Genomic DNA, 26,710 nt, shown 5'->3' with positions numbered 1-26,710 from the left:
AAAATTTTTGCCATGCTTTTGTCACTTCTAGGTGAGTGTTTGACTCAGCTGAGTCTTTGTCCCAGGTGAGTGTTTGACCCAGGTGAGTGTTTGACCCAGGTGAGTGTTTGACCCAGGTGACTCTTTGTCCCAGGTGAGTGTTTGACCCAGGTGAGTGTTTGACTCAGGTGACTCTTTGTCCCAGGTGAGTGTTTGACCCAGGTGAGTGTTTGACTCAGGTGACTCTTTGTCCCAGGTGAGTGTTTGACCCAGGCGAGTGTTTGACCCAGGTGAGTGTTTGACCCAGGTGAGTGTTTGACCCAGGTGGGTCTTTGTCTCAGGTGAGTGTTTGTCCCAGGTGTGTCCATCCCTGTGGGGGGTGAAATGCTACTACAGATGTAGGATATTAATTTAATCCAGTCTCCTACAACAGGGAAATAATCCTCCAGCAGAAGGAAATGTGAATTATTAGACGGATGATTTGATCAAATGAAGATCCTAAATCTGGACATGGACAGCTGTATGTTAACCCACCCCTCCATAATGACTTCACCATAGAGATCCTATTATTCGATTCTATAGTTATACGTTATTATTCGTGTCGTTAACAAATATAATGTAGGCTATTGTAAAACTAACATAATGTAGCCTATTGTAGACCGAACATTATACATTATTATACGTGTCGTTAGCTGTTTCAGTGCTTCCCAAAGGGTCAACAACATTTAGGTTTTTGTCCTGATTCATCTAATCAAAGGCTTGATGATGAGTTGATTAGCTGAATCAGGTGTGTTAGTGCAGTAACTAAAATGTGCATCCCTTTGGGTCCCCAGGACCAGGATTGGGAACCAGTGATGTAACTCTATGTGTTCTACTAATGACCAGCAGGTAAAGATGAGACAGTATATAAGCCTGTTGTCTCTGCCCAGGTACTCACACTAGACCTGGGCTGTCAGGTTCAGCATATCACCTGAGGAGGTGGGTTCAACTTTACATTTACATGATAAAAAGTGGCTTTAGTAGTTGATGGAGATGTTGACATTCTGGTATTTAGTTTGACGTCTGAAGTGAGTGGTTTAACTCTTTTTGAGCAACTGGTATCGAATGCGGTAACATTGAATACATAAAAACAATTGAAATATAATATTAATTTATACATTTTTGTAAATTATTTGTAATGAACCTTTTTGATGAGCTTGGACCATTCCTTTTGCACTAACGATGCTTCAATTGTATTTTTGTCAACAGGTGAATTAATGTACAGTTTTGAATATATCTTTATTTGTAATAATGTATTCATGGTTATGTATTCCCACAGATTATCACCAGCCAGAGGGAGACTTTAACACCTCCAGTCAGGATGAGTTCCCTGACCTCTGACCCTAACCAGACAGACATCAACACCATCATCCGACCCCCTTACTTCTTCATCAGTGGTTTCATAGACATCCCCTACATGAAGTACTACTACTTCTTCCTCTGCTTTGTTTACATCAATTCTCTGGTAAGGCCGTAGCTCTGGTCCAAGGTGTTACTAACTAGCTCTGGTCCAGGGTGTTACTAACTAGCTCAGGTCCAGGGTGTTACTAACGAGTTATGGTCCGAGGTGTTACAACTAGCTCTGGTCCAGTGTGTTACTAACTAGCTCTGGTCCCGGGTGTTACTATCTAGCTCTGGTCCGAGGTGTTACTAACTAGCTCTGGTCCAGGGTGTTACTAACTAGCTCTGGTCCATGGGGCTTACTACCTAGCTCTGGTCCGGGGTGTTGCAAACTAGCTCTGGTCCAGGGTGTTACATGCGGTTAGCGTCAGCCAGTTGGTCCAGGTGATAAACTATAAAGTTGTTCACTTTCCTATAGAACACAAAACCTAATACTGAACTATGTGGTGACATAGAGCACCACCCATAGTCAATGGCCTGATGAATGTACCTGTATATCCATGTTGGGTCATTTCTGCTCTCTCTCTCTCTCTGTGTGTGTGTGTGTGTGTGTGTGTGTGTGTGTGTGTGTGTGTGTGTGTGTGTGTGTGTGTGTGTGTGTGTGTGTGTGTGTGTGTGTATGTGCGTTGGGTCTAGGTGGCCAACACCTTCGTCATGACTGGTATCTACGTGGACCGCAGTCTCCACAGGTAATCTGCCCTCTTTAATCTCATTAACACAATACAGTGTAAAACTTCCTTTGTTGGACATTCTATCGTTTTGAAGTCCCAGTTCCCCTGGACTTCACAGACACGTGTGGGAGCCTGCCCTGCTCCCCGATCTCCGTTACATGACTTAAAATATATTTATGTTCTAACCTTACAGCCCCAAGTACATTGCTGTGTTCAACCTGGCCTTCACAGACGTGTGTGAAAGCACGGCCCTGGTTCCCAAGCTGCTGGACATGTTCCTGTTCAGCAGACAGCTCATCTCCTACGACCAGTGTCTCACTAGCCTCTTCTTCGTCTTCCTCTTCATCACCATGCAGTCCTTCAACCTCACCATCCTCTCCTATGACAGACTGGTGGCCATCTGCTGCCCGCTCAGGTCTCAGATAATACATCAAATGATTAACTAAATTAAAATAACATTCAGAAAGATTATGTTATTTGACCCTTCTGGGATGATTTTTTTTTTTTTATTGAATAATTTGATTTATTTGACAATTTATTCAAATGTATTTATTAAATGTATTATATAAAAAATTACGATTTAACATGGTTACACTGCAGCTAAAATCATATATAAGGATATAGTTACCTGGCAGGGGAGACACCTTGATCACAAAGGAGGTTTACCCAGGGTGAGGCTCGGCAAATGCACTCTGGTCGTGCTGACCCCTGCAAGTTCCCCAAAATGTGGGAATCCCGACTGAATAATTATAAAATAATAATAATCAACCATTGACGATAATAACAAGATAAAGTTGAACATATTTTTCCCCACAGAGATCCTATTAAATGACCAGAGGGGCTTGTGTCATCAACTCACACAGTTCCATTGTAATGTTCTTTCCAGGTACCACATGATGGTCACTCACAAGTCCATGCTCCAGCTGACGGGCGCCGCCTGGACGTTTGCTGTGTTGATGCTGTTGATCTCTGTGTGTCTCATCACCCGGCTCTCTTTCTGTAGGTTAGTATGTATTGTGTTGTAGTGCAACGACTCCACTACAAAAGCATAGCTTCTGTGAATTATAGCTTTATCTGTTAAATCCCATAAAACTATTGGTTGCAGACGTAGTGTCCAATGACTTGCTGGTCCCCAAAAAAATCTATTCATGATAAAATATAATTCTCCTTACGTTGATGAATGCTCCCGCTGTTTTATTGTCGGACTTGATAAAGACGTTCTGGTCAACATCTGCTCTTTTCATGACGTAGACTGACCAGGTGAATCCAGGTTAAACCTATGATCCCTTATTGAAGTCATGTAAGGGCAGACGCCGGACAGGAGAAGCAGCTACGGGTCGTCGGACATTTATTTGGGAACAGACAAGGAAAGTCGCCCAGGTGGGACACCACCCAGCGTCCCACCTGGGCAAGCCGGCTGGGAGTCAACTTCCCATCAACCTGCAGGGGCGTAGGAGCCTGACGATCCAGCTGAGGCATGAACGCCTGTTAATCCTGCTGCAGCATGGAAGTCCGATGATCCGGCGGACACGTAACAGTCTGACGAGCCGGCTGGGCGAACAAGACCTGGTGATCCAGCTGAGGCCCGACGTGGGATGGGCTCCTTCCGTGCCAACCGGGCAGGAAACCCGAGCAGACGAGCTGGCTAGGCACCCCGGTTCCATCGGCGGTGACCCAGGACCGATGTCACCACCAACCGGAATGCCAGTACTCCCCGATGCTTCGTGTGATGGCTTCAGGATTCTATAAAGACCCTCGTCAGACAGGAGAGGAGTCAGACATTTATTCGGGATCAGACAAGGAAACAAGACAAGGAAACAGCATCGGAACACGGGTAACACAACACGGACATGAGACAATTACTCCCGAAGCAGGGAACATAGCTTGGGAACAGACAGGTATAGGAAAGGCAATGACACAAGTAATTGTGTCCACGTGAGTCCAATGATCACTGATGCGCGTGACAGTGGGTAGGCAGGTGTGGTTACTGATGGGGGCTTGAGTGCGTAATGCTGGGGATCCTGGCGCCTTCGAGCGCCAGGGGTAGGCAGACCGGGAGCAGGCGTGACAGTACCCCACTCTCCTGGGGCGCCACCCAGCGTCCCACCTGGGCGAGCCGGCCGAGATATGGGCCCTGGGCAAGCCGGCTGGGGGTCAACTCCCCACGGACCGGCAGGGGCTTGGGAGCCTGGCAAGCCGGCTGAGGCTCGAAGTGGGATGGGCTCCTTCCGAGCCAACCGGGTCAAGGAAACTTCTCGAGCCAGCTAGGGAGTGGAAGCCAGACGAGCTGGCTAGGCACCCCCAGTTCCATCGGCGGTGACCCAGGACCGCCGTCACCACCAACCGGAACGCCAGTACTCCCCGATGCTTCGTGTGATGGCTTCAGGATTCTATAAAGACCGACGTGGGACAGGAGAAGCAGGTACGGGTCGTCAGACATTTATTTGGGAACAGACAAGGAAACAAGACAGGAACAGCGTCAGAACACGGGTAACACGAACATGAGACAATTACACCCGAAGCAGGAAACAGAGCTTGGAAACAGACAGATATAAGGAAGGTAATGACACAAGTAATTGAGTCTACGTGAGACCAATAATCGCTGATGCGCGTGACGGGGGAAGGCTGGTGTGGGTACTGATGGGGGCTTGAGTGCGTAATGCTGGGGATCCTGGCGCCCTCGAGCTCCAGGGGGAGGCAGAGCGGGCGTGACAAGTCACTTGTTAAATCCACTTAAATCATTGTAGATGAATGGGAGGAGACATGTTAATTTAAATAATGTTTTTTAAGCCTTGAGACATGCAAGAAATGGATTGTGTATGTCTGCCATTCAGTGGGGGAATGGGCAAGACAAAAGATTTAAGTGCCTTTGAACAGGGTATGGTAGTAGGTGCCAGGCGCACCGGTTTGTGTCAAGAACTGCAACGCTGCTGTGTTTTTCACGCTCAACAGTTTCCCGTTTGTATCAAGAATGGTTCACCACCCAAAGTACATCGAGCCAACTTGACACAACTGTGTATAGCATTGGAGTCAACATGGGCCAGTATCCCTGTGGAACGCTTTTGACACCTTGTAGAGTCCATGCCCCCAACAAATTGAGGCTGTTCTGAAGGCAAAAGGGGGTTTACCTCAATATTAGGAAGGTGTCGCTAATGTTTTGTACATTCAGTGCATACCCCTTAACCTCTATGGGCTAGGTGGGATGCTTGCATCCCACCTACTCAACAGCCAGTGTAATCCCGTGGCGCGATATTCAAATACCTCAAAAATGCAAAAACCTCAATTTTTCAAACATATGACTATTTTACACCATTTTAAAGACAAGACTCTCGTTAATCTAACCACACTGTCCGATTTCAAAAAGGCTTTACAACGAAAGCAAAACATTAGATTATGTCAGCAGAGTACCCAGCCAGAAATAATCAGACACCCATTTTTCAAGCTAGCATATAATGTCACATAAACCCAAACCACAGCTAAATGCAGCACTAACCTTTGATGATCTTCATCAGATGACAACCCTAGGACATTATGTTATACAATACATGCATGTTTTGTTCAATCAAGTTCATATTTATATCAAAAACCAGCTTTTTACATTAGCATGTGACTAGCATGTGACTAGCATTCCCACCGAACACTGCCGGTGAATTTACTAAATTACTCACGATAAACGTTAACAAAAAACATAACAATTATTTTAAGAATTATAGATACAGAACTCCTCTATGCACTCGCTATGTCCGATTTTAAAATAGCTTTTCGGTGAAAGCACATTTTGCAATATTCTCAGTAGATAGCCCGGCATCACAGGGCTAGCTATTTAGACACCCAGCAAGTTTAGCATTCACCAAAGTCAGATTTACTATAAGAAAAATGTTATTACCTTTGCTGTCTTTGTCAGAATGCACTCCCAGGACTTCTACTTCAGTAACAAATGTTGGTTTGGTCCCAAATAATCCATTGTTATATCCAAATAGCGGCGTTCTGTTCGTGCGTTCAAGACACTATCCGAAAGGGTAAATAAGGGTGACGAGTATGGCGCATTTCGTGACAAAAAATGTCTAAATATTCCATTACCGTACTTCGAAGCATGTCAACCGCTGTTTAAAATCAATTTTTATGCCATTTTTCTCGGAAAAAAGCAATAATATTCCGACCGGGAAATCGTTTTTTTATTACAATGAGAGTGAAAGTAAAAGCATGCTATCCCTTCATGCACGAGCCTCAGTCTAATGGCCCTCTGATAGAGCACTTGCCAAACACGCTAATGTGTTTCAGCCTGGGGATGGAATTACATCGTTCAGCTTTTTCCCGCCTTCTGAGAGCCCATGGGAGCCGTAGGAAGTGTCACGTCATGCCAGAGATCCCATGTATTTGTTAGAGATGATCAAGGAGGGCAAGAAATGGTCAGACAGGACACTTCCTGTAAGGAATCTTCTCAGGTTTTGGCCTGCCAAATGAGTTCTGTTATACTCACAGACACCATTCAAACAGTTTTAGAAACTTTAGGGTGTTTTCTATCCAAAGCCAATAATTATATGCATATTCTAGTTACTGGGCAGGAGTAGTAACCAGATTAAATCGGGTACGTTTTTTTATCCGGCCGTGCAAATACTGCCCCCTAGCCCCAACAGGTTAACTTATTCTACATATTGATGTGTTACAGCCTGAATTCAAAATTGATTCATTTAATTTCTCACCCATCTATACAATCAGGGATTAAAACCTAAATTATTTTCCAATCGTTTCATTCTGAACAGAACAACTATTTTTGTTCCAACCAGCAAAAGACATTTCTTAACCAGTTCGAACCCCCAAAAAGTTCTGGTATTGTTCCTTTCCATTCCTTTTTTAACCTGTGAAATCAACCGTTTTTTTTTTACATTTAGCTCATTAAATGTGACCCAGCACCTCGATTCTGTCTTATGGAGCAACAATTAGAAATGGCTAAGAACTAGAAAATGGTATATCATACAGTTGTGGAACAATGGGAAAGTAATTCTGCTTTGAAAGTTGATAAACTTGTAACCTGACTTTTGAGAAAATGGCCCGTGAATGTTTTGGTACACATACAGGAGAGCTCTTCTTTGTTCAGCATCAACACCTTGTAGAGATAAATCAAATCAAACTTTATTGAAAGTTAAAATCTCAAAACACTTTACAGTAAACTAATAAAATAAAGGAGATAAAAAATATATATATTATGTGGTTGTTGTCATCTGTCAGGTTGTTGATTGTTTAATGTTGTCTTTACCTCAGTTCATCTTGAATGTCAGAGAAATTCCAGTGGGTAAGGAGGTGAACCTGCTAAAGACACATTTCTGTTGTTCGCTCTAATATCTGGGTAATAAAATTTGTATAATTTATTGTATTGTAGGTCTCTGGTGATCAACAGCTACTTCTGTGACCACGGTCCCCTGTTCCGTCTGGCGGCCCCCTGTTCTGATGTGGTCCCTAACATAGTGATGAGCAAAATCAACACCTGTATAGTTCTCTATCTCCCAATGATCTTCATCATATCATCCTACATCTGTATAACACACGCCCTGTTTACCATCACACTGCCCCAGGACAGGTGAGAAGTAATACTGACTGGAATAAGTAAGTCAAGTCAAGTCAGTAAGTAGACTTGTCCAAGCCAGAACGGCCCATATGCTGATTGGTGTGAGGCCTCAGAAATATGTTTTTAGAGTGATGGACTTGTTACAAGAATGATACATGCTGGGAAATATTGAGAATGCAATTAAACTGTATAGATAATCACATACTATATTGGCACACATTCTCTCTCTCCCTCTACCTCTCTCTCTCACTCGCTCTCTTCGACCACCTCCTTCTCTCTCTCTCTCTCTTTCTCTCTCTCTGTCTCTCTCTCTCTCTCTCTCTCTCTCTGTCTCTCTGTCTCTCTGTCTCTCAGACTCAGAGCCATAAAGACATGTACCTCACACCTAATACTGGTGTCCATATTCTACCTGCCTGTTATTTTAACATACGTCCTCCACCCCATCATACCAACCAACGCCCGGATCATCAACCTCTCCCTGACCTCGGTACTGCCACCAATGCTCAACCCCATCATATACGTTCTGAAGACGGAGGAGTTTAAGGTATCGGTTAAGAAGCTGCTCAGAAGAGGGGCCCAAAGTGCTGTGACGCAGGTCAAACCAACATGAAGTACCTGGATTATTTCTCTTAAAATTAATATATTTACAGTGCCTTCAGAAAATATTCATACCTAAACAGCCATTTTCAAGTCTTGCCATAGATTTTCAAGCCGATTTAAGTCAAAACTGTAACTAAGCCATTCAGGAACATTCAATGTCATCTTGGTAAGCAACGCCAGTGTATATTTGATCTTATGCTTTAGGGTTTTGTCCTATTGAAAGGTGAATTTGTCTCCCAGTGTCTTTTGGAAATCAGACTGAATCAGGATTTCCTTTAGGATTTAGCTTGTGCTTTACTTTCTTTTTATCCTAAAAAAATTCTCTAGTCCTTGCCGATGACAAGTTTTTATTTTTTCAGTTTTACTTTAGTGCCTTATTGCAAACAGGATGCTGTCTTGGAATATCTTTAGTCTGCACAGGTTTCCTTCTTTTCACGCTGTCATTTAGGTTAGTTAGTATTGTGGAGTAACTACAAAGGTGTTGATCCATCCTCCGTTTTCTTCTATCACTGCCATTAAACTCTGTAACTGTTTTAAAGTCACCATTGGTCTCATGGTGAAATCCCTGAGCGGTTTCCTTCCTCTACGGCAACTGAGTTAGGAAGGACGTCTCTATCTTTGTAATGACTGGGTTTATTGATACACCGTCCATAATGAATAACTTCACCATGCTCGAAGGGATACTCAATGTCTGCCTTTTTGTTGTTGTTGATTTTTACCCATCAGCCAATAGGTGCCCTTCTTTGCATTGGAAAACCTCCATGGTCTTCGTGATTGAATCTGTGCTTGAAATTCACTGCTCGACAAAGTGACCTTTCAGATAATTGTATGTGTGTTGGTACAAAGGTTAGGTAGGCATTCACAAATCATGTTAAACATTATTATTGCACACAGAGGGAGTCCATGCAACTTATTATGTGAGTTGTTAACCTCTATGGGCTAGGCGGGACGAATTCGTCCCACCTACGTAACAGCCACCTGTATCCAGTGGCGCGATTTTTGAATCGTTTGAAATACTATTACTTCAATTTCTCAAACATATGACTATTTTACAGCTATTTAACCTCTATGGGCTAGGTGGGACGCTTGTGTCCCACCTACGTAACAGCCACTTGCAGCCTGTGGCGCGATTTTCAAAACCTTAAAAATCCTATTACTTCAATTTCTCAAACATATGACTATTTTACAGCTATTTAAAGACAAGACTCTCGTTAATCTAACCACACTGTCCGATTTCAAAAAGGCTTTACAACGAAAGCAAAACATTAGATTATGTCAGCAGAGTACCAAGCCAGAAATAATCAGACACTCATTTTTCAAGCCAGCATATAATGTCACCAAAACCCAGAAGACAGCTAAATGCAGCACTCACCTTTGATGAACTTCATCAGATGACACACCTAGGACATTATGTTATACAATACATGCATGTTTTGTTCAATCAAGTTCATATTTATATCAAAACCCAGCTTTTTACATTAGCATGTGACGTTCAGAACTAGCATACCCCTCCGCAAACTTCCTGGGAATTCGCTAACATTTTACTAAATTACTCACGATAAACGTTCACAAAAAGCATAACAATTATTTTAAGAATTATAGATACAGACCTCCTCTATGCACTCGATATGTCCGATTTTAAAATAGCTTTTTGGTGAAAGCACATTTTTTTGCAATATTCTAAGTACATAGCCCAGGCATCACGGGCTCGCTATTTAGACACCCGGCAAGTTTAGCACTCACCATAATCATATTTACTATTATAAAAGTTTGATTACCTTTTGTTGTCTTCGTCAGAATGCACACCCAGGACTGCTACTTCAATAACAAATGTTGGTTTGGTCCAAAATAATCCATCGTTATATCCGAATAGCGGCGTTTTGTTCGTACGTCCCAGACACAATCCCGAAATGGTAAATCAGGGTCGCGCGCATTGCGCAATTCGTGACAAAAAAAATCAAAATATTCCATTACCGTACTTCGAAGCATGTCAACCGCTGTTTAAAATCCATTTTTATGCCATTTTTCTCATAAAAAAGCGATAATATTCCGACAGGGAATGTCCATTTAGCTAAACAGAGGAAAGAAAACAAAGCTTTCGGTCGACGCGGGCACGAGCCTGAGTCTCACAGTACTGTAACCAGCCACTACCCAAACGTGCTACTTTGTTTCAGCCAGAGCCTGCAAAGCCACGATTCAGCGTTTTGTCGCCTTCTGAGAGCCTATGGCAGCCGTAGGAAGTGTCACGGGACAGCTAAGATCCTCACTCTTCAATAAACAGAGACAAGAAGAACGACACCTTGTCAGACAGGCCACTTCCTGCATGAAATCTTCTCAGGTTTTTGCCTGCCATATGAGTTCTGTTATACTCACAGACACCATTCAAACAGTTTTAGAAACTTTAGGGTGTTTTCTATCCAAAGCCAATAATTATATGCATATTCTCGTTACTGGGCAGGAGTAGTAACCAGATTTAATCGGGTACGTTTTTTATCCAGCCGTGAAAATACTGCCCCCTAGCCATAACAGGTTATCTGTCAGAGAGATATCATTTTGTCTCTGTGGATGGTTTGTCCTCTGACAAATCAACTGTAAATTTCGGTGTTCCTCAAGTTTCCGTTTTAGGACCACTATTGTTTTCACTATATATTTTACCTCTTGGTGATGTCATTCGGAAACATAATGTTAACTTTCACTGCTATGCAGATGACACACAGCTGTACATTTCAATGAAACACAGTGAAGCCCCAAAATTGCCCTACCCGGAAGCCTGTGTTTCAGACATAAGGAAGTGGATGGCTGCAAATGTTCTACCTTTAAACTCGGACAAAACAGAGATGCTAGTTCTAGGTCCCAAGAAACAAAGAGATCTTCTGTTGAATCTGACAATTAATCTTGATGGTTGTACAGTCGTCTCAAATAAAACTGAAGGACCTCTGTGTCACGGTTGTCAAAAGGAGGAGCGGACCAAAGTGCAGCATGTGTGTCGTTCCAGATTTTATTTATACTGGGAAACTATGCAATACATAAATAAACTGAATGACAAAAAACAACAAACCGTGACGCAGAGGTGAAACATACCCAACTCAAAATTAATCTCCCACAAACCCAGGTGGGACAAACACCAACTTAAATATGACCTCCAATTAAGAGACAACGATGACCAGCTGCCTCTAATTGGAGATCATCCCAAACACAGCCCAACATAGAAATACAATACTAGAACAACCAACATAGAAATACAAAACTAGAACATAAGAACATAGAAAAACTAAACTAGAAAACCCCCTGTCATGCCCTGACCTACTCTACCATAGAAAATAACAGCTTACTATGGTCAGGACGTGACAGTATCCCCCCCCAAAGGTGCAGACTCCGAATGCAACTAAACAACAACAAACAAAAAACAACAAAAAGGGAGGGTGACAAGTGTCTATGGCGGCTCTGGTGCAGTACACAGAACCTTATCATCCAGCGGATCCTCCAACAGAGGAGGCGGCTCTGGTTCGGGATGTAACCCCCGCTCCGCCCGCTGATCCCTCCGCTTCTGTGCCACCGGACCGTGGATCATCGGAGGAGGAACCGGACTGTAGATCATCGCTGGCGGCTCTGTGCTGCAGGCCGCCGCTGGAGGTTCTGGGCTGCAGGCCGCCGCTGAAGACTCGGGGCTGCAGGCCGTCTCAGGAGGTTCCGGGCTGCAGGCCGTCTCAAGAGGTTCCGGGCTGCAGGCCATCTCAGGAGGTTCCAGGCTGCAGGCCGTCTCAGGAGGTTCCAGACTGGGAACTGTCGCCGGAAGCTCCGCACTGGGAACTGTCGCCGGAAGCTCCGGACTGGTAATGACCACTGGAGGCCTGATGCGTGGGGCTGGCACAGGTGGCGCCAGACTGGTAACACACACCTCAGGGCAAGTGCGAGGGCGTACCAGGCTGGATAGACTCACTGGAGGCCGGGTACGTGGGACAGGTACAGGATATACTGGGCCGTGGAGGATCACCGGAGGTCTCGAGCATATAGCTGGCACAACCCGTCCTGGCTGGATGCTTACTTTCGCCCGGCAAATGCGCGGAGCTGGCACAGGACAAATTGGGCTGTGAACACGCAGTGGCGTCACATTGCGCAGCGCATAACACGGTGCTTGCTTCGTCACTCGCTCCCCACTGTAAACACGGGGAGTTTGCTCAGGTCTCCACCCTGACTCTGCCAATCTCCCCGTGTGCCCCCCGCAATTTTTTTGGGGGGGGCTGCCTCTCGGGCTTCTGTCGTTGCCGTGACTCCCTCGCTGCCTCCACCTGCTTCCCGGGCAGGCTGTTGTATCTCTCCAACACCTGCTCCCAAGTCCAGTCTATCCTTTCCTCCAACTCCTCCAGCGGCCAGGATGCCATCTCCTCCCGGGCACGCTGCTTAATCCAGTCCTCCTGACCACGCTGCTTGGTCCTTTGGTGGTGGGAGATTCTGTCACGGTTGTCGTAGGAATGAGCGGACCAAAGTGCAGCGTGTGTGTTGTTCCACATTTTATTTATATTGGGAAACTATGCAATACATAAATAAACTGAATGACAAAAAACAACAAACCGTGACGCAGAGGTGAAACATACACAACTCAAAATTAATCTCCCACAAACCCAGGTGGGACAAACACCAACTTAAATATGACCTTCAATTAGAGACAACGATGACCAGCTGCCTCTAATTGGAGATTATCCCAAACACAGCCCAACATAGAAATACAATACTAGAACAACCCAACATAGAAATACAAAACTAGAACATAACAACATGACCTATTCTACCATAGAAAATAACAGCTTACTATGGTCAGGACGTGACACTCTGCGTTACTCTGGACCCTGATCTCTCTTTAGACGAACATATCAAGACTGTTTCAAGGACAGCTTTTTTCCCTCAATGTAACATTGCAAAAATCTGAAACTTTCTTTCCAAAAATGCTGCAAATTTTTTTTGCCATGCTTTTGTCACTTCTAGGTGAGTGTTTGACTCAGCTGAGTCTTTGTCCCAGGTGAGTGTTTGACCCAGGTGAGTGTTTGACCCAGGTGAGTGTTTGACCCAGGTGACTCTTTGTCCCAGGTGAGTGTTTGACCCAGGTGAGTGTTTGACTCAGGTGACTCTTTGTCCCAGGTGAGTGTTTGACCCAGGCGAGTGTTTGACCCAGGTGAGTGTTTGACCCAGGTGAGTGTTTGACCCAGGTGGGTCTTTGTCTCAGGTGGGTGTTTGTCCCAGGTGTGTCCATCCCTGTGGGGGGTGAAATGCTACTACAGATGTAGGATATTAATTTAATCCAGTCTCCTACAACAGGGAAATAATCCTCCAGCAGAAGGAAATGTGAATTATTAGACGGATGATTTGATCAAATGAAGATCCTAAATCTGGACATGGACAGCTGTATGTTAACCCACCCCTCCATAATGACTTCACCATAGAGATCCTATTATTCGATTCTATAGTTATACGTTATTATTCGTGTCGTTAACTAATATAATGTAGGCTATTATAAAACTAACATAATGTAGCCTATTGTAGACCGAACATTATACATTATTATACGTGTCGTTAGCTGTTTCAGTGCTTCCCAAAGGGTCAACAACATTTAGGTTTTTGTCCTGATTCATCTAATCAAAAGGCTTGATGATGAGTTGATTAGCTGAATCAGGTGTGTTAGTGCAGTAACTAAAATGTGCATCCCTTTGGGTCCCCAGGACCAGGATTGGGAACCAGTGATGTAACTCTATGTGTTCTACTAATGACCAGCAGGTAAAGATGATACAGTATATAAGCCTGTTGTCTCTGCCCAGGTACTCACACTAGACCTGGGCTGTCAGGTTCAGCATATCACCTGAGGAGGTGGGTTCAACTTTACATTTACATGATAAAAAGTGGCTTTAGTAGTTGATGGAGATGTTGACATTCTGGTATTTAGTTTGACGTCTGAAGTGAATTCTTTAACTCTTTTTTTAGCAACTGGTATCGAATGCGGTAACATTGAATACATAAAAACAATTGAAATATAATATTAATTTATACATTTTTGTAAATTATTTGTAATGAACCTTTTTGATGAGCTTGGACCATTCCTTTTGCACTAACGATGCTTCAATTGTATTTTTGTCAACAGGTGAATTAATGTACAGTTTTGAATATATCTTTATTTGTAATAATGTATTCATGGTTATGTATTCCCACAGATTATCACCAGCCAGAGGGAGACGTTAACACCTCCAGTCAGGATGAGTTCCCTGACCTCTGACCCTAACCAGACAGACATCAACACCATCATCCGACCCCCTTACTTCTTCATCAGTGGTTTCATAGACATCCCCTACATGAAGTACTACTACTTCTTCCTCTGCTTTGTTTACATCATCTCTCTGGTAAGGCCGTAGCTCTGGTCCAAGGTGTTACTAACTAGCTCTGGTCCAGGGTGTTACTAACTAGCTCAGGTCCAGGGTGTTACTAACGAGTTATGGTCCGAGGTGTTACAACTAGCTCTGGTCCAGTGTGTTACTAACTAGCTCTGGTCCCGGGTGTTACTATCTAGCTCTGGTCCGAGGTGTTACTAACTAGCTCTGGTCCAGGGTGTTACTAACTAGCTCTGGTCCAGGGGCTTACTACCTAGCTCTGGTCCACGGTGTTACTAACTAGCTCTGGTCCAGGGTGTTACTAACTAGCTCTGGTCCAGGGGCTTACTACCTAGCTCTGGTCCGGGGTGTTGCAAACTAGCTCTGGTCCAGGGTGTTACATGCGGTTAGCGTCAGCCAGTTGGTCCAGGTGATAAACTATAAAGTTGTTCACTTTCCTATAGAACACAAAACCTAATACTGAACTATGTGGTGACATAGAGCACCACCCATAGTCAATAGCCTGATGAATGTACCTGTATATCCATGTTGGGTCATTTCTGCTCTCTCTCTCTCTCTGTGTGTGTGTGTGTGTGTGTGTGTGTGTGTGTGTGTGTGTGTGTGTGTGTGTGTGTGTGTGTGTGTGTGTGTGTGTGTGTGTGTGTGTGTGTGTGTGTGTGTATGTGCGTTGGGTCTAGGTGGCCAACACCTTCGTCATGACTGGTATCTACTTGGACCGCAGTCTCCACAGGTAATCTGCCCTCTTTAATCTCATTAACACAATACAGTGTAAAACTTCCTTTGTTGGACATTCTATCGTTTTGAAGTCCCAGTTCCCCTGGACTTCACAGACACGTGTTGGAGCCTGCCCTGCTCCCCGATCTCCGTTACATGACTTAAAATATATTTATGTTCTAACCTTACAGCCCCAAGTACATTGCTGTGTTCAACCTGGCCTTCACAGACGTGTGTGAAAGCACGGCCCTGGTTCCCAAGCTGCTGGACATGTTCCTGTTCAGCAGACAGCTCATCTCCTACGACCAGTGTCTCACTAGCCTCTTCTTCGTCTTCCTCTTCATCACCATGCAGTCCTTCAACCTCACCATCCTCTCCTATGACAGACTGGTGGCCATCTGCTGCCCGCTCAGGTCTCAGATAATACATCAAATGATTAACTAAATTAAAATAACATTCAGAAAGATTATGTTATTTGACCCTTCTGGGATACATTTTTTTTTTAATTGAATAATTTGATTCATTTGACAATTTATTCAAATGTATTTATTAAATGTATTATATAAAAAATTACGATTTAACATGGTTGCACTGCAGCTAAAATCATATATAAGGATATAGTTACCTGGCAGGGGAGACACCTTGATCACAAAGGAGGTTTACCCAGGGTGAGGCTCGGCAAATGCACTCTGGTCGTGCTGACCCCTGCAAGTTCCCCAAAATGTGGGAATCCCGACTGAATAATTATAAAATAATAATAATCAACCATTGACGATAATAACAAGATAAAGTTGAACAGCTTTTTCCCCACAGAGATCCTATTAAATGACCAGAGGGGCTTGTGTCATCAACTCACACAGTTCCATTGTAATGTTCTTTCCAGGTACCACATGATGGTCACTCACAAGTCCATGCTCCAGCTGACGGGCGCCGCCTGGACGTTTGCTGTGTTGATGCTGTTGATCTCTGTGTGTCTCATCACCCGGCTCTCTTTCTGTAGGTTAGTATGTATTGTGTTGTAGTGCAACGACTCCACTACAAAAGCATAGCTTCTGTGAATTATATCTTTATCTGTAAAATCACATCAAACTATTGGTTTAAGTGCATTTCAAATTTTACTTTTACAGTAAACCAATAAAAAAAAAGGAGATAAACAAACAGAATGTTATGTTGTCGTTGTCATCAGTCAGGTTGTTGTAAAAGTTGATGGCTCAATGTTGTCATGAACTCAGTTCCTCTTGAATGAGATTCTAATTCCAACAGATAAGGCGGTGAACCTGTAGCCGAAAACATTACGGGTTCGAAGCCCTGGCCAGGCGATGGAGAAAAAAATGAACAGAAGATATATTTCTGTTGTTCGCTCTAATATCTGGGTAATAATAAAATGTTGTATAATTTATTGTATTGTAGGTCTCTGGTGATCGACAGCTACCTCTGTGACCACGGTCCCCTGTTCCGTCTGGCGGCCCCCTGTTCTAATGTGGTCCCTAATCAGATGATGGCGTATCTCAACCCCTGTATAGTTCTCTATCTCCCCATGGTCTTCATCATATCCTCTTACATCTGTATAACACACGCCCTGTTCACCATCACACTGCCCCAGGACAGGTGAGAAGTAATACTGACTGGATTAAGTAAGTCAAGTCAAGTCAGTAAGTAGACTTGTCCAAAGCCAGAACGGCCCATATGCTGATTGGTGTGAGGCCTCAGAAATATGTTTTTAGAGTGATGGACTTGTTACAAGAATGATACATGCTGGGAAATATTGACAATGCAGTTCAACTGGATAGATAATCACATACTGTACTGACACATGTTCTCTCTCTCTCTCTCTCTCTCTCTCTCTCTCCTCTCTCTCTCTCTCTCTCTCTCTCTCTCTCTCTCTCTCTCTCTCTCTCTCTCTCTCTCTCTCTCTCTCAGACTCAGAGCCATAAAGACATGTACCTCACACCTAATACTGGTGTCCATATTCTACCTGCCTGTTATTTTAACATACGTCCTCCAATCCCTCATACCAACCAACGCCCGGATCATCAACCTCTCCCTGACCTCGATACTGCCACCAATGCTCAACCCCATCATATACGTTCTGAAGACGGAGGAGTTTAAGGTATCGGTTAAGAAGCTGCTCAGAAGAGGGACCGTGAGAGCTGTGTCGCGGGTCAAACCAACATGAAGTACTTTAATTATTTCTCTTAAAATGTATATATTTACAGTGCCTTCAGAAAGTATTCATTCCTAAACAGCCATTTTTCAAGTCTTGCCATAGATTTTCAAGCCGATTTAAGTCAAAACTGTAACTAAGCCACTCAGGAACATTCAATGTCATCTTGGTGAGCAACGCCAGTGTATATTTGATCTTATGCTTTAGGGTTTTGTCCTATTGAAAGGTGAATTTGTCTCCCAGTGTCTGTTGGAAATCCGATAGTTTTACTTTAGTGCCTTATTGAAAACAGGATGTATGTTTGGGTATATTTGTATTCTGTACAGGCTTCCTTCTTTTCACTGTCATTTAGATTAGTATTGCGGAGTAATTAGACAGGTGTTGAGCCATCCTCCGTTTTCTCCTATTACAGCCATTAAAATCTGCAACTGTTTTAAAGTCACCATTGGTTTAATGGTGAAATTCCTGAGCGGTTTCCTTCCTCTCCAGCAACTGAGTTAGGAAGGACACCTGTATCTTTGTAGTGACTGGGTGTATTGATACACCATCCAAAGTGAAATTAATTACTTCACTATGCTCAAAGGGATATTCAATGTCTGCTTTTAAAAAAAATATATATATATTTTACCCATCAACTAATAGGTGGCCTTTTTGCGAGGCATTGGAAAACCTCCTTGGCCTTAGTGGTTGAATCTGTGTTTGAAATGCACTGCTCGACTGAGGGACCTTACAGCGTGGGTACAGAGATTTGGTATTACTATCATTCCAATTTGACATTATGGGGTCTTGTGTGTGAAGGCCAGTGACACAAAATCTGAATGTAATCCATTTTAAATTCAGGCTTTAACACAACAAAATGTGGACTAATTCAAGAGGTGTGAACACTATCTGAAGGCACTGTATATTATGTCTACGAGCCTTTATAGACATTCCAAAAAATAACAAATATCAGCGTGATATCATGATTTAATGTATTTAATGTATATTTAGATATACTTATATTTAGAAGTACTTGAAGTGTCTTGTTTATTTATATATGTCTCTTTCGCTATCTCGGTTGCTACCTCTATATGTTTTGTTTTTTGATTGGAAGAAAACTACGTGTAACTACAGTGTATCTGGCATAGTGAATGATTGTATTGTTGCTTCACTCAATGAAGCGAAGTGGTACGAACAAACAAATAAAGTACAATATTTACACGATGTGTTTAAGAGCTGCTGAACTCATCGATTCTACATATGTTTTTCTGCTGCTCCTTAAGAACGGTAGCAACAACATAGTCACTCTCTTCAATCTTTAATTTATTTTCAATTAATTAAATATTGAGGAAGTGGTTTGCCAAGGAGGTCTTTGTCGCTCTTAATTTTACATCTACATCATCAACAAAGCTGTCAAACTATCGTAAATAAATCACAAGCTGCTACACACTAGCTAGCTAAGTTCCATCTCTGTGTTTGTCAATAATGCTAGCTAGTACTAGTAGCTAGCGTGCACATTGAGCCGGCAAGCCACGTTAGCTAAATTGGCTTATCAAATCACTGGTGCTTTGGTAGCGTTTTGTTTTTACAACTTTCTCACTATCTATTACCAGAGTCTGTCAGTGTTTCATGGGGACTAATGTTACTAAACAGTGTAGCAGCAGGAACAAAGACCCATCGTCTCAAGTCTCATTTTGACCCAAAACATGCAGACTGGAGTGATCCCTAACAAACACATCGGCAAGTGGCCACTCCATGTACGGCCTAGGGGCCAAGTGTTCTTTCATCATAACATTGGTGTTATGTTGTCTTATGTTAACAAGTCCGAGGCGCAGTGTGATGGGCAGGTCCGTCTCACTGTCTGAAGGTTCCCTGCTATGATTGGATAGAGCGCAATCAGCGCAGCTGTTTCTCCGTGCATGACAATTCTCCCTAGGCATTATAATCCTGTGGTAATGGGCATGATTGTAATCTAAACCCAACCCTCATGTAAATCGCCACGACCTCAGTTAAACAAATCTTTAAAATCTCTGTTTCGGGAATTAACTGACAATTTTAACAAAAATTATCCTACTTAAAAGTTTTTTGTCAATTTTAGCACTGGAATGATTTTCTTACTCCCTTTTAAGCGTTTACAGAAAATGTCATAGTTAAAAAAATCCTTCATAAAACCCATTTATTTATAATCAGCAGTTGTCAAAAACTACTTTTACAGTAACCCGGCCTAGACCCCAAAGAACAAGCAGAAACAGGAACACAGTGGCCCGTAACAACTCCCTAGGCCTAGAACTAAAAAACCTATAGAGATATCAGGCTCTGAATGGAGGCCCAGGGTGGTTGTTTGGCAGTGTATCATACTATAATAACATTAAACATATTCTTTACGTCCGTACAGCCACATGCTACCAATAAACTACTCTATTAGTTGTTGGGGGTGGCAGGTAGCCTAGTGGTTAGAGCGTTGGACTAGTAACCGAAAGGTTGCTGGATCGAATCCCTGAGCTGACAAGGTAAAAAAATCGGTCATTCTGCCTCTAAACAAGGCAGTTAACCCACTGTTCCCCAGTAGGCTTTTGTTGAAAATAAGAATTTGTTCTTAACTGATTTGCCTTGTAAAATCAAAAATATATTCTCCTTCTGGTCCATCTCCCTTCAACAGACTACAGACAGAAATTAGTTGCTAGTTAAATCTGGTACAACACATCTGTTTTTGTTGTACATTGTCCCTGCTGAAATAAACCTAATAATCAGGAAAAACTAAAAACTCTTTCAAATACTGTCGATGGTGCAAAATGTCTGTCCTCATTTTAAAGAGATTTTGCCGGTACTTTTGTGTAATTTTTATACAGTAGTTCAGAAAGTAGTGCTCATGAGCCAAAAGTGGTCCCCTAAAATTGCGCACTATGTCACATATGTGCAGATATATGCACCACGTCATTGGTCTTTCTCTCTCTGCTCTGCTGTGGGTGTATCATGTACCTTTTGTAAGCTGTCACTCATATGGAGAGTAGATGAAGCTCATTGGTTGAACTCCAATTGCTAGGGGGCTGGCCCAAGTGGGGGGAAATATAGACAAAATGGAACAGCACAGCTTCAAGAAAACATTTGCTTTCAAACTAGGGCCTGGGTGGCTAACTGAGGTAAGACAGTAATTCTGCCCATATATTATGCATGTATGAACTACACATTGACACATCCAGCCCAAAATGTGAGATTAAAAAAATACTTAGTAATCGCCAAAGTTCCGGAGCATGTCTTTAAGGACCAGCTCAAGGCTGTTGTTCAGAAAAGGAGCTCTATTAATTCAGTACTCATATCCTCCTGATCTGACGACACCTGTACATAGCTTTGTTTGTCCTCTGTGTCCTATGTTCTCTGTGTTTTGGATTGCTTTCATTATTATTACTATGAGTTATCTTGATGATTCCATAAACTGAACAATGACGTCATTCTAAGCACATTCCTTACAGTTCTAGGGCTTACCCGTGTTATTCATGTGAGTGGTTGGCCCAGGTTTTGTGTTTGGCCCAGGTGAGTTTCTGACTCAGGTGAGTCTTTGGTCCAGGTTTTGTTTTTGGTCCAGGTGAGTCTTTGGGCCAGGTGAGTCTTTGGCACAAGTGAACCCTTGGCTAAGGTGAGTCTTGGCCCAGGTGTTTCCATCCCTGTGGGGGAGAGATGCCACTACAGATGTAGGATTCTAATTTGAGCTAGTCTCCTACAGCAGGAAAATCATTTTGTGAATTATAATATAACTAATGGATTTTTTTTTGATGCAGTTGATACATTTTTTTCAGGGAAAATCAAGTATGAAATATGAATTTGAAAATGTCAAACTTAAGAAGCCTTTTTTTAAAAACTCAAATACACTACAAGTTTTACATTTCCTGCGTTGCAGGTAAGGTCTCCTCCAACAGGGTGAACAAATGAAGATCCTAAATCTGGACATGGACAGCTGTATGTTAACCCACCCCTCCATGATGACTTCACCATAGAGATCCTATTATTAGGTTCTATAGTTATACATTATTATTCATGTCATTCAGTGTTTCAGTGCTTCCCAAAGGGTCAACAACATTTAGGTTTTTGTCCTGATTCATCTAATCAAAAGGCTTGATGATGAGTTGATTAGCTGAATCAGGTGTGTTAGTGCAGTAACTAAAATGTGCATCCCTTTGGGTCCCCAGGACCAGGATTGGGAACCAGTGATGTAACTCTATGTGTTCTACTAATGACCAGCAGGTAAAGATGATACAGTATATAAGCCTGTTGTCTCTGCCCAGGTACTCACACTAGACCTGGTCGGTCAGGTTCAGCATATCACCTGAGGAGGTGGGTTCAACTTTACATTTACATGATAAACAGTAGCTTTAGTAGTTGATGGAGATGTTGACATTCTGGTATTTAGTTTGATGTCTGACGTTGGGGAGTATTTATTCTAGCCGTGTATAAAATGCATGAATTTAGTCTAATGTATTTTGTTTTACGCTTCTTCTCCCACTTCTTTATCTTGAAAATGATGCTTTGAATAATTAGTTAGGTTCCATTTATTTTACTATTTGAATAATGACAAGTAACTTGTTGATGATGAAGATGATGCTACTGTCTTCCTCGGTGTTGTCAGTTGTGTCAGCAGCAGACACAGCCAGCAGCATCACAGTATGAAGAGGAATCACAAGGGATTTTTTTGGCTTGTTGATTCAAGATCTTGCTGGCTGAAGCTTACTATTGTATCAAAAGTGTTATGCTACGTTTTGTAAAATGAAAAATGCCTTAAAATAAATTTGCGTTTATTAATTTACTTGTCTTTTGTAGTCATAACTTGTTAAGTTGTTGTATTCTTTTATTTACACTCGTTCATCTCTCTCAGGATCTTGTTATAGGGAGTTATTTTACTACGACACCATCTGCACATTCTTCTTTCATTGTTCTCTCTGCATGTTCCTGCAAACAGACCAAGTTAAGACAGCAGACCAGGAGTGTATCTTAACCATTCATCCATCCTGATTCCTGCAGCATGGCTCACGAGCAGTCAGCCCTCGTCTCTTCCAATGCCACATTCGTCCGTCCGTCATATTTCTACATTAATGGTTTCGAGAACATCCCTCACATCAAATACTACTATGTGTTCTTGTGTCTGGTCTATGCCGTGACAGTCCTGGCTAACTCCTTCATCATGGCAGTTATCTACCTGGCCAGGAACCTCCACACGGCCAAGTATGTTGTTAGCTCCAACAACAAGGTTTGGTCAAGAGTATTCTAATATCACATACATCTTTGCATGAATGTGGTAGATTTTCTAAACAAAGGGACCAGTGATGCTATCTTAGCAACGCTGTTGGTCCCATCAATCTGTTTACTTTCGAAAGCTTGAGCATCGCACATGAATATGACATTTTCCTAACCCCCCCCTCCCATCTTTAACCTAGGTACGTCGTAGTCTTCAACCTGGCTGTGACAGACCTGTGTGGGAGCACGGCTCTCATCCCTAAGCTCATAGAGACCTTTCTGTTTGAGAAGCAGTACATCTCCTACGAGGCCTGTCTCAGCAGCATGTTCTTTGTCTATGTCTTTATGACTATGCAGTCTCTCTCTCTCCTCACCCTGGCCTACGACAGGTTCGTTGCCATCGTCTTTCCTCTCAGGTAAGCATAAATGTAAAATGTTCAAAAAGATGTAAAGCTTTCTTAATTTTTTAAAATTATTTCTTAAATATTATTTTTATCATTGGCGCTAGCAATGACAGGGTTGTGAGTTCGATTCCCGCTGGGGCCACCCATCACTGTCACAAGTTGCTTCGGCTAAAAGCTTCTGCCAAATCACATATATTATTTAATTTTTCTTCTCTCAGGTACCATGTTATTGTGACCAAAACGGCCATGGTGGTGATCATAGCAGTACTGTGGCTGTTCACGCTGGCTTTGATATCTTTCACTGTTAGCCTCATAACTCACCTCTCCTTCTGTGGCTCTCTGGTGATAAAGAGCTTCTTCTGCGACCACGGACCCACCTATGCACTGTCCTGCAACAACAACTCTCTCAACAACATCATGGCTTGGGTATGTTTCCTGGTGGTATTATGTATCCCCATCATACTGATAGTCCTCACGTATGTCTGCATTGCAATCGCGTTGATCAGGATTGCCACAGGGGCGGAGAGGGTTAAAGCCATGAGAACATGCACCTCTCACCTAATTCTGGTGGCCATCTTCTATCTGCCCATGGTGGGTAATAACATAGCTGCAGTAGTCAGCTACATACATCCTAACGCCAGGATCATCAACAACTCATTGACCCAGACCATGCCTGCTATGTTGAACCCTATCATATACTCACTGAGGACAGAGGAGGTCGTGGACTCAGTCAGAAAGCTTTACAAAAGGAGCAAGGGGAACTCAACACAGAATAAGAAGTTGACTTGTCACAAAACAAACCAAATAAATGACTTAAGTGTGTAAATAGTTTCTAGTCTGAAAATATATCTCATTTACATTTACATTTTTTTCCCCTCCTTTCAATCCTAGTCTCATTTTAATGTGGCTGTGATTGATGAGTTTCCATCAACTTACTCAGAGGAAAACTAGGGTTATACTCCTGTGGCTAAGGGTTATACTACCACCTTGTGGCTAAAGTCTAACATGTGGTACTGTAAACAAAAGGCCCAGTGTTGAACTACACAAGGTTGAATGTGATGCAAGTAAAAAAGTGTAAAAAAATAAAACGAAGAAAACCAATGATGGTGATATATATATATATATATATAGTTTAATAATGTCAAAATGAATACAAGCACATTTAAATGTGCCCGTTAACTCTGCCACTACAGGAACTGAACTCTCTCTCTCTCTAGGGCAAGCACACACCCATTCACCCTTTAACCAATGAATTACAAGCTGTGAATGAAATGTGAATGTTGTAGCGTTTCAACACACACACACACACACACACACACACACACACAGCCCTAAACCACATGACTGATTTAGAGAAGAGATTCCTCAGTTATTAATCTTGATGCATCAGGAGAGGGAAAACAGTCTGAGAGAGAAGGTTCTGCTGTCATACCAAATACTGTGACAAGCAGAGTGATGGTATGGTGTTTTAATGTTGTCTTTTCCAACAACTTGTTGAGTTGAGACACATCTATAGCTTTATGTGTAATCTTGTGACCCACCAGTTACACAAAACCAGTGATCCAGCATGTACCCAGTCAGCATGTACCCAGTCTTGGGCTGTGGCCCAAAAACGATCAGTTGCGATCCACCATTTGGGAAGGACTGTTTTAGACACACGCATAACCAATTATAATGTCAGTGGCAAAACTAAACCGTTGATATCTCAGTTATCAGTCCAGATACGTAATGAAAACACCACCAAACCACTCTCTCTCTCTTCTAAGTCGATTCTGTAGACGGCCTCTGCTTCATCAGCTGTTCCTTCCGGCTTTTCTGGAAGGTCATCATGCAGTCTTTGAAGGTCTGGACCTGGCTCTGGCACTTCCTCCAGTCCTGGTGCTCGGCCATGCACTCCTGGACTGCGTAGTGCAGCTCCCCACATCCTGTCCTGCTGATCATCTGCTCTACTGGGTCCTCCTCGTCCTGGTCCTCGCTGGGGCGACCACTCCGGTCGTGGGGGGAAGGGGAGGCCATTACCTAAGGCAGCTCTGTCTGAGAGGGAGGAGGGGATAGAGCATAGAGGGGAAAAGGGATTTAGAGACAAAGGCTGTCTTGAAAGAGATCAGGGGTGTATTTACTAGGAACCAAAGTCAAATCGTATTTGTCACATACACGTGTTTATCAGATGGAACGAACAGGGGATGGACCTAACTGAATTTGCGCAATAGACAGTAGTGAAAACACACCAGCACATCATGACAGATCTAGCGCAAAAATAATACTTCAATATTACCAAAACAATACAATATATAATCAAAAACAATATCACGATAATTAACAATTGATTCCCCCCCCCCAGCTTCACTGGTAAACAAGCGCTGTAACATGGAATTATGTGTGGGAACACTAACCCTGTGCCTGTAAAGACGTGTAGTAATTGATTTGTATTATTTCTCACTGATATGAAAGACAAGTTCCTTATGTTTCCAAACCCCCGGTCAGAAGAGATCGTGAAAATAGGCGCTGAAGAAGTTTGCGTCTGTGATTGGGGTAACGTTACGTCATGGCTAGCTTTTGGTCTGTACCCCTCTGTTAAATACGCATTTCGTAGTCAAAAAAATACTCAAAAGTCGTCGTTTCTCCAAAATACGAAAGACAGGACAGTTTACACAACCAGAGAAAAGTTCGTCATCACACGAGTCACATCTATACTTTGGTGAGTAACGAAAGTATATTGAAGCAAATCACTAAACAAATCGGAAATCTAATGTTAGCTTAAAAAAAGATCACAAGCAACAGCCAATATTAGCATCAAGTTAAACGTTCAGATATCATTCATTCAGACATATTATAATCGTCGTCTCTCTTGAAAGCAGTAGCTGGAATGTATATCCTAGAGTTGAATACTTTCACATTACCCCCCCGTGGATTTCATAACATGGAGGACGTCTTTACAGAATGGAACGGAAGGGGTTACATTTAAATGTGCACGGCCTACTTAGGACGAGCATAATTTATGTTCCGCGTAGTAGGCCTACCTCCTGCTCACTAGACCTACACTGTGTTTCGTTTGTGGAAATAAATAAATTAACTTTGCTAAATATAAATGATATATTTTATTTCCCAGTGTGAAAAAAACATGCATTTGTCATATTCTGAGGTATTTCTCAAGTACAGTGTGAAATATAGGCCTATAAGCACTTGAGGGCAGTGAAGTACAATCTAAAATGTTCTTCTCAACTAAAATCCATTAACACAATGTAAAGCAAAGTAGTTCAATAAGAATTATTCTGTTCCAGTCCCTGTACTCAGAAACACAAGTTTAAAAACATAATGTTGTTACATGCAAGAAGCTAAATAAATGTGTTGTTTAAAAAAAATATAGGATTGTCTGCCAGGAAGAACTGACAATATTATTAGCTCTATTCGGCAGGTAGCCTAGTGGTTAGAGTGTAGAGGCGGCAGGTAGCCTAGTGGTTAGAGTGTAGGGGAGGCAGGTAGTCTAGTGGTTAGAGTGTAGAGGGGGCAGGGGGCAGGTAGCCTAGTGGTTAGAGTGTAGAGGCGGCAGGTACCCTCCACAGCCACGTGTACGGGAAACCAGCAAAAGCTTA

The 26,710-nt window shown here is 42.7% G+C and overlaps 4 protein-coding genes and 2 pseudogenes across 7 annotated transcripts; 5 read left to right on the top strand and 1 right to left on the bottom strand.

The window, feature by feature from the left end:
- The first annotated feature begins 1,313 nt into the window (after window positions 1-1,313).
- LOC123742587 (olfactory receptor 1F1-like) lies at window positions 1,314-8,712 on the top strand. The gene is made up of 6 exons (XM_045717661.1): window positions 1,314-1,483; window positions 2,056-2,108; window positions 2,284-2,505; window positions 2,977-3,093; window positions 7,471-7,668; window positions 8,011-8,712. Exons 1-6 carry the CDS (start codon window positions 1,340-1,342, stop codon window positions 8,264-8,266), a joined length of 990 nt encoding a protein of 329 aa, XP_045573617.1. The 5' UTR covers window positions 1,314-1,339; the 3' UTR covers window positions 8,267-8,712.
- Window positions 2,711-2,841, top strand: LOC123742620 (uncharacterized; annotated as a pseudogene).
- Window positions 8,713-14,484: 5,772 nt separating the features above from the next.
- On the top strand, window positions 14,485-17,970 carry LOC106604006 (olfactory receptor 145). The gene is made up of 6 exons (XM_014198332.2): window positions 14,485-14,642; window positions 15,308-15,360; window positions 15,536-15,757; window positions 16,228-16,344; window positions 16,755-16,952; window positions 17,265-17,970. Exons 1-6 carry the CDS (start codon window positions 14,499-14,501, stop codon window positions 17,518-17,520), a joined length of 990 nt encoding a protein of 329 aa, XP_014053807.2. The 5' UTR covers window positions 14,485-14,498; the 3' UTR covers window positions 17,521-17,970.
- On the top strand, window positions 15,962-16,092 carry LOC123742619 (uncharacterized; annotated as a pseudogene).
- Window positions 17,971-22,460: 4,490 nt separating the features above from the next.
- On the top strand, window positions 22,461-23,942 carry or42a4 (odorant receptor, family 42, subfamily A, member 4). Its single transcript, XM_014198331.2, has 3 exons — window positions 22,461-22,701; window positions 22,914-23,129; window positions 23,336-23,942. The coding sequence occupies exons 1-3, from the start codon at window positions 22,502-22,504 to the stop codon at window positions 23,940-23,942; spliced, it is 1,023 nt and encodes a 340-aa protein (XP_014053806.1). The 5' UTR covers window positions 22,461-22,501.
- A 294-nt stretch (window positions 23,943-24,236) lies between these two features.
- coa4 (cytochrome c oxidase assembly factor 4 homolog) lies at window positions 24,237-26,068 on the bottom strand. Of its 4 annotated transcripts, none has more exons than XM_014198324.2 (2): window positions 25,511-26,068; window positions 24,237-25,151 (listed from the first exon to the last, which is right to left on the bottom strand). In XM_014198324.2, exon 2 carries the CDS (start codon window positions 25,131-25,133, stop codon window positions 24,879-24,881), a length of 255 nt encoding a protein of 84 aa, XP_014053799.1. In that variant the 5' UTR covers window positions 25,134-25,151; window positions 25,511-26,068; the 3' UTR covers window positions 24,237-24,878.
- Window positions 26,069-26,710: the final 642 nt, after the last annotated feature.

Source organism: Salmo salar, chromosome ssa04, assembly GCF_905237065.1.
Source record: "Salmo salar chromosome ssa04, Ssal_v3.1, whole genome shotgun sequence".
Taxonomy (NCBI): domain Eukaryota; kingdom Metazoa; phylum Chordata; class Actinopteri; order Salmoniformes; family Salmonidae; genus Salmo; species Salmo salar.
The sequence above is the reverse complement of the archived record's forward strand: the minus strand, read 5'-3'. Positions and strand labels throughout refer to the sequence as shown.

Coding starts and splice junctions, on each gene's coding strand:
- LOC123742587 (XM_045717661.1), top strand. CDS start 1,340: ATGAGTTCCCTGACCTCTGACCCTAACCAGACAGACATCAACACCATC. Junction 2,506..2,976: donor GCCATCTGCTGCCCGCTCAG/GTCTCAGATAAT, acceptor TGTTCTTTCCAG/GTACCACATGATGGTCACTC. Junction 3,094..7,470: donor ACCCGGCTCTCTTTCTGTAG/GTTAGTATGTAT, acceptor ATTGTATTGTAG/GTCTCTGGTGATCAACAGCT.
- LOC106604006 (XM_014198332.2), top strand. CDS start 14,499: ATGAGTTCCCTGACCTCTGACCCTAACCAGACAGACATCAACACCATC. Junction 14,643..15,307: donor TTGTTTACATCATCTCTCTG/GTAAGGCCGTAG, acceptor CGTTGGGTCTAG/GTGGCCAACACCTTCGTCAT. Junction 16,345..16,754: donor ACCCGGCTCTCTTTCTGTAG/GTTAGTATGTAT, acceptor ATTGTATTGTAG/GTCTCTGGTGATCGACAGCT.
- or42a4 (XM_014198331.2), top strand. CDS start 22,502: ATGGCTCACGAGCAGTCAGCCCTCGTCTCTTCCAATGCCACATTCGTC. Junction 22,702..22,913: donor AGGAACCTCCACACGGCCAA/GTATGTTGTTAG, acceptor TCTTTAACCTAG/GTACGTCGTAGTCTTCAACC. Junction 23,130..23,335: donor GCCATCGTCTTTCCTCTCAG/GTAAGCATAAAT, acceptor TTCTTCTCTCAG/GTACCATGTTATTGTGACCA.
- coa4 (XM_014198324.2), bottom strand. CDS start 25,133: ATGGCCTCCCCTTCCCCCCACGACCGGAGTGGTCGCCCCAGCGAGGAC.